This window comes from Gastrolobium bilobum, unplaced genomic scaffold, assembly GCF_033153095.1.
Source record: "Gastrolobium bilobum isolate Gb01-03AN ecotype WA unplaced genomic scaffold, APGP_CSIRO_Gbil_v1 utg6258, whole genome shotgun sequence".
NCBI classification, from domain to species: domain Eukaryota; kingdom Viridiplantae; phylum Streptophyta; class Magnoliopsida; order Fabales; family Fabaceae; genus Gastrolobium; species Gastrolobium bilobum.
This window is the reverse complement of record NW_026895647.1, coordinates 14,793-21,152: the sequence shown is the minus strand read 5'-3', so window position 1 is coordinate 21,152 and position 6,360 is coordinate 14,793. Positions and strand designations below refer to the sequence as shown.

The 6,360-nt window shown below is 36.0% G+C and overlaps 1 protein-coding gene across 1 annotated transcript; it reads right to left on the bottom strand.

The window, feature by feature from the left end:
- LOC133286565 (dihydropyrimidine dehydrogenase (NADP(+)), chloroplastic) lies at window positions 1–5,044 on the bottom strand. The gene is made up of 7 exons (XM_061483991.1): window positions 4,591–5,044; window positions 2,333–2,596; window positions 2,072–2,242; window positions 1,509–1,621; window positions 1,233–1,419; window positions 486–595; window positions 1–377 (listed from the first exon to the last, which is right to left on the bottom strand). The coding sequence occupies exons 1-7, from the start codon at window positions 4,861–4,863 to the stop codon at window positions 221–223; spliced, it is 1,275 nt and encodes a 424-aa protein (XP_061339975.1). The 5' UTR covers window positions 4,864–5,044; the 3' UTR covers window positions 1–220.
- Between the last annotated feature and the right edge of the window lie 1,316 nt (window positions 5,045–6,360).

Sequence of the window (6,360 nt, the reverse complement as noted above, 5' to 3'; positions counted from 1 at the left end):
GTGTGTTGGCCCCAAAAATGCTATGAAAGTTGAGGTTGATGGTAGTCTTCCCAGAATTTTACTAAGTACACTAATCATTATTTCTTGACATAAAAAACATCATACTGTTCTTAGAAAGATAATCTCAATTATCTATAATAAAGGATAATTTCATTCACCCTCCATTTGCATGAACTATATATAATAACACAAGAAATGTTGCTTAAATTGATTGCACATTTTAGTTAGAAACCATGCTTTCACTTTCTTTCACAAAACCATCTCCTGTCCAGTCCTTATCAGAATTCAAGCCTTTCTTTATGGCTTTCCTCTGCCGAATTGCTTCCTTCTGCCTTTGCACCAAGTCAGTGTGAGTAGTAAAATACTGAAGAGAGACCCTGTGAGTTTTATCACAAACAGAAAGGGGCAAAAAAGTTAACATGCCTGTGTTCTGTGTTTTCTGTGTTTGTAAACTATTGGAAAACCATATCAGTTTAAAACCATACCCTCTGAAATCTTCTATTGTTGTGAAATTGTGCCTTTTCATGAAGTCTTTAAGCTCGAGACATAGTTTCTTCACTACACCATAGCCATGCATCATAACACCAGTGCACACCTACAGATATAGAGATTTCATTAACATTTCAATGGTATGTGTTACAATGTGAATTAATTGGTGCCTATAAAAATCATGATAACTTTGTTTTAATGTTTTGGAGAAAGCTATGAGAGCAAGCCTAGAATAGTGGTAAAGATGCTCCTTTCTAACCAAATGATGGTAGCTCAATTGACGTCAAGGAACTGAATTGGTGGAGTGAGAGCATGTGTTCAATTCCCCCAGTGCCGTCTTTGGGAGGTATTTAAAGCCTTAATCCCGGGACCCGCTCCGAATTAGACTAGTCGCGAAGCGATGAACCGATTGGAATATCTCCCAAAAAAAAAAAAAAAAGATGCTCCTTTGTGACTGAAAGGTTATAGATTCGAATTCGGGGAAACCACCTCTTTACAAATATGTAAGAATAAGGTACAAGGATTGCCCTCACCCCTACCTTCGCTAATTGGGGTTTTAATAGGGAGTGGTTCTTTTGGTTTTGGAGAAAGCTCAACTTGAAAGCAAGGAAAGTAACCAGTTCAACAAGAAGAGATCCCAAGTTCAATATGAAGGCTAACCTGGAGACGGGTTTCCATTTAACAAGTAGAAACCCTGTGGACCAAAGTATAGTCCAAACTAAAAAGTGATTCTTTCATCATACCTGAACAGTATTTGCCCCAAGAAGAATAAACTCAGCAGCATCACCACCTGTCTCAACACCACCAATGGCAGAAAGTGAATAGTCCAAACTATCAAACTCTGACTTCATCATTTTTGCAATACTCATGACCTTCCCAAGTGCTATGGGATGGACTGCTCTTGCAGAATAACCCCCGGGAGTTGAGTATCTGACAGAAAAATTTAGAATTATTACATACTGAGGAGATTGAAAAAAACAAAGCAAAACTATGAATTTGCAGTAAGTGAGATTGCAAACCCCTCTACACAAGGCTCGGGACGTAATGTACTGAGATTGATTCCCATGACACTCATGATTGTATTTATAGCAGAGACTCCCTCACATCCTGAACTTAGAGCAACCCTTGCTGGCTATAAGCAGAAACATAACATGACAATCATGAAAGACTCTGAGTAATTCACATCTACTAGTTAAAGTAAAACTGGCATAAAAAAATGTATAACAGCGCATGAAAAAACTGGCACCAAGACATTTCACAAGAAAAGGGCCACAGAGAAGAACATTTAATTTTGGTACAAAATATCATTTTTTGGCATGAAAAACAATTTGCATGCTACATAAGTCAGAGAGGCTCATTAAAACAATTTTTCCAGTTCCTAAATATGTTACATGTACAAGTCCATAAAAAATGTATAACAGCGCATGTGCATGTAAAATGGATCCACTATTCCGCAAAAAAACAATCAGAAATTTCAGTGATAACCCATAAATTTGATAATTGAACAAGTTTCCACTTCTTAAACATAGTAGAATATGGTTAGAACTCAGAATATAATAGAAGGAGATGATACAAAGCCAACCTGTGAAATATCAGTAATGTTGGGCGTCATCTTAGCCCAAACAGGAACTGTCGCTTTCGCATTTATCCAACCACACACCTCTTCCAAAAGAGCACAATCTTGCCCAACAGCGGCACCCATTTTGCGTTCTGGCATACCATGTGGACAGGAGAAATTTATTTCGATTGCATCCTGAAAGAATATCAGAGCGGTCAGCTATCAGAATATTCAAATTGGAAAAATTATCTAATTTCACAAACTCAGCCAAGAAACACATCTTACAGCTCCAGTTTGCTCAACTCGATCAATAAGCTCCTCCCAAGCAGCTTTATTGTATTCCTCCATGATTGAAGCAATGAGAATTCTATCCGGGTACTCTTCTTTTAATTGCTTGAATTCTTTCAACATGATTTCAAGTGGTCGATCACTGATAAGTTCTATGTTCTCCCACCCAATAATTTCTCCTTTGGCAGAGCCATTTGCACCTGCCCGTAGTCGGGCATATCGAGGTGTTACATTTATAACTTTTGCTGCATCAAGTGATACCTAGCAAGAGAATAATATCATATCCCACAGTAATCTTTAAAATACAAATAATCAGTAGTATTTAGATTATTTACGATTAAAGTACTTTACTTCAAAAAGTAAACAAAACAGTTATAATGGAAGGAATTGAGAAATTTCATGGTAAGGGCATTTTCTGTCAAGTAACATAGTACAACTGGATACAAGGACTTTCATAGTACTTAAGTGTGCTCCTTCTAGCCAGAGGTACATAGTGTTGTTTTGTTGTAGAGTAGGTTTATAAAGTGAAAAATTATTGAATTAATTTCATTTGAGAACAATGGAATACATATCGCAAATGGAATTAGAACTTTAGAATCCCAAAAAGGAAACCAACTCTAAATGAATGGTATAAAACATGCATATAGTACAATAATAGCTCTATTGATCCACATTTTGAAAGAAATAACAATTTCACCACAAAAAACGTACTCCCTACTAATTCAAAGTCTCCTCTAGACCATGAATCATCCTCCATTATATGTTATATATTGGGTCCATGCATCAAGCAAATGGTATGGTTGAAATTGTCAAAAGCAAGATGCTAAGAAAAAGAACCTCTTACTAATCACTTCACATTTTTTATAGAAAGGGTTAATCCATTTAACAGTCACAAGAAAATATAGCATTCCAAATTTGACATCAAGCACATCCTCAAGAAGCAATGGTGTGAGCATTCAATTTCCAGTTGCATGACTAATGTTCCTATCCTAACCAGTAAAATGTTAAACTTAAGAACAGTATCATCACATAACCAGGAACTTATCAACTTCTTGACAGTAAATCATCATAAATTTACTATCAGCAAGTAATAGTAATTATTCCCTTGTCATGAATAAAATGTTCTTATTCTCTTAGATAAATTTCACGGGTCTAAGAAGAAAAAGAAAACTTTAAGCGAGGAATGTGATAAAAAAGTGAGAGAGAAAACAATTTTATAGGAAACCAACACTACCTAGTAACATTTTTAGAAGTATAAAGCATTCAAAAACAAAAGGTTGCGTTATGGTATATATTCACATTGTGCAGGGCCTACGATGATAAACTAATTGCAATAACACACCAAATTTTACAGAACATTTTCCCAAAGTTGAACAAAGATCAGCCAAGTTCTTTATACTGGAAGCCAGAGGATGTATCCAAAAAGACAACATTTTGAAGATTCATGCTTCTGGTTTTTATGACAGTCTAAATTTCATGAGTCCTGTATTTATGCGATAGCAACTTACCCCGTAGAAACCTTTAAGAAGTAGACAATTTTCCCACTGCAAAAACTAATATAATAAGCTATAAAGACTGATTATGTGGTTGTTCCAAACAATCATTTCATGCCAAGTGTCAAAAACATAATTATATAAACCGAGCTAATAGTTCATTATGCATTTCCCATGCTTGCGTCTGTGTCACTAGTTCACTACTTTGACTAAGCCTTTAGCATTTATTTTTATTTTTTTTAGTGATCCTTTCATGAAATTTTATGTTCTCGGCAACTACACCTTATAACTTCTTAAGAAAGAATATAATAGTTTCAATTCACGGATCTCAATTTCCTCTCTGAAAATGAAAGAAACCAAAAGTATAAAAGACACCAAAATAAGATCCAAGGATTCTTTCTGAAGCCATGTAAAATCTACATATTGCATACAGAATCAACAACAATTCAAGGCTCCCCTTAATCACCTAACAGAACTTAACATCATGGAAAAATCCAATTTTTGCAGAACAATGGACCACAACAGTCCAAAAGACTATCCTTTCAGATTAAAGTACTCAACAGTTCCTATACAAGTCATGCAAAACAGATAATAAAAGTCCAAAAGCTTGACCTTTTCAGCATTAAATCACAATTCACAAGACCAAGATTCAGGTATTCATGTTACTATAACACAAACTCACTCCTACTGAGAAACCAAAAACTTCTATGAGTAGAGACAAATCAAGCTAACGCAGAAAAGTGGGTGTAAATGAAAGCTTACAGTTTTAGCAATCACAGCACCCCACCCTTCATCAAAGGCTCTCTTCATGACTGTATAATTGGTCCCAGGTGGACCAGACCCAATAACAAAGGGGTTGGGCATATGCAATCCATTAACAGTAACACTAAGATCAGGCTCTGAAACCTGAGTCCCAGAAGCAAAAACCTTAAACCCAACTCTGCTGGGACAAGCATGAACCTTCCTAGGACAATTCAAGCCAAACCCAGATGCATAATTCCCAGTTCTTATCTGGGTCATCCTCAGATTTGCCATTTTTGAAGGAAAAATTACAACGTTCTGCAAAGCTCAAAAGAAGAAGAAGAAGAAGAGGAATAAAAGGGGAATCTGAATCTGAGTTACAATATTTTTAGTTAGGGAAGACCAAAGAGAACGTGGAATTATGAAGCCACGCTTGCGTATGCAGCATTTGTTTGCAAATTGCAAGTATGGGATAAGTTTGAGAAAAATTAAACAATTGCTTGAAAGGCTGGACTAGCGTTAGCATGTGAGTGGGACAGTGAAAAGATTGATTAAGATTAAAAAAGAAAAATCAATGAATTAGTTTTAAGTTTTTTAAAGTAAAAGACGGTTTCTTTTGGAATGAATCAAATAAAGGGAAAAACTACTCTTATGTTGCAATAAGAGTAGTTTTATCTCTTACACACTCATCAAAAATCGTGGCATTCATTTTTTTTTTTTTCTTTTTTCTTTAAATGGCGGGTCCCGCCACATATGTGTCACAACATGAGAGAAGATCTCTTCTTCGACATAAGATTAAATGAACCCTCAAATAAATGAGACATCCTCAAAAGTCATCACTATTTAAAAGTATTTCAATAAAATAATGTTCTTTGATGTGCTAGTATGATTCAGAAATCACGTCAATATTTCGGGTAAAAGACCGAAAGAGAGAGACAGATAGAAAGGAGATAGTGTAAGGACATGAATCATGATAGTTATAGAATTTGTCACAGTAACATAGAAAATGATGAGTATAAAATATGGGAATGCTAATCTCATTTTATACGAGACTATTCTCTTTATGTAATAGAAAAAAGTCACTTGCGGTCCATTATTAAAAGATAAAAAAAAAAACGTGAGTGAAATTTTTAAAGTAAGATATCATGAGATAATTATCTCATATAAAATGATAATAATATTTCTCATAAAATATCTCTCCTATGATTGAAGATTTATTTATAAGAGTTTTATGTTTGTTATGTTATTTATCATAATTTTATTTTCTTACATACATAATAAATGAGAGAGAAAAAGTGAAATGATGAAAGAGAAAAATAATATATGTAGATTCTAGAGTCGGCAAAACGGACTCGACTCGGCGGGCCAACCTGCCCACTAAATGGGGCGGGGCGGGCTGAGTTTTTCAATCCATCTCAAAAGCAGGGCGGGGCGGGCTCATTTTTTGGAGGGTTGATGGCGGGCATAGGCGGGCCGAGGTGGGTCAGTGTAAAATAGGTTCGGGCTGGCAGACCAATCTGCCCAACTCGCCAAACAGGGCGGGGCAGGCTAAGTTTTTGAGCCCACTTTCAAAAGCGGAGCGACGCGAGCTGGCTCATTTTTTGACGGGTTGATAGCGAAGTGAGGCGGGGCGGGGCTGGGCGGGGCGGGACGGGACGCCTACTTTGCCACCTCTATGTAGATATCATCTTTTTGTTATGTGTATGTGTGGGTAATAACATAACAAATATAAAATCTTATTTATAAACGAAAAAATATTTTCTAATCAGGAGGGCTAGTATAAAAGTAAAA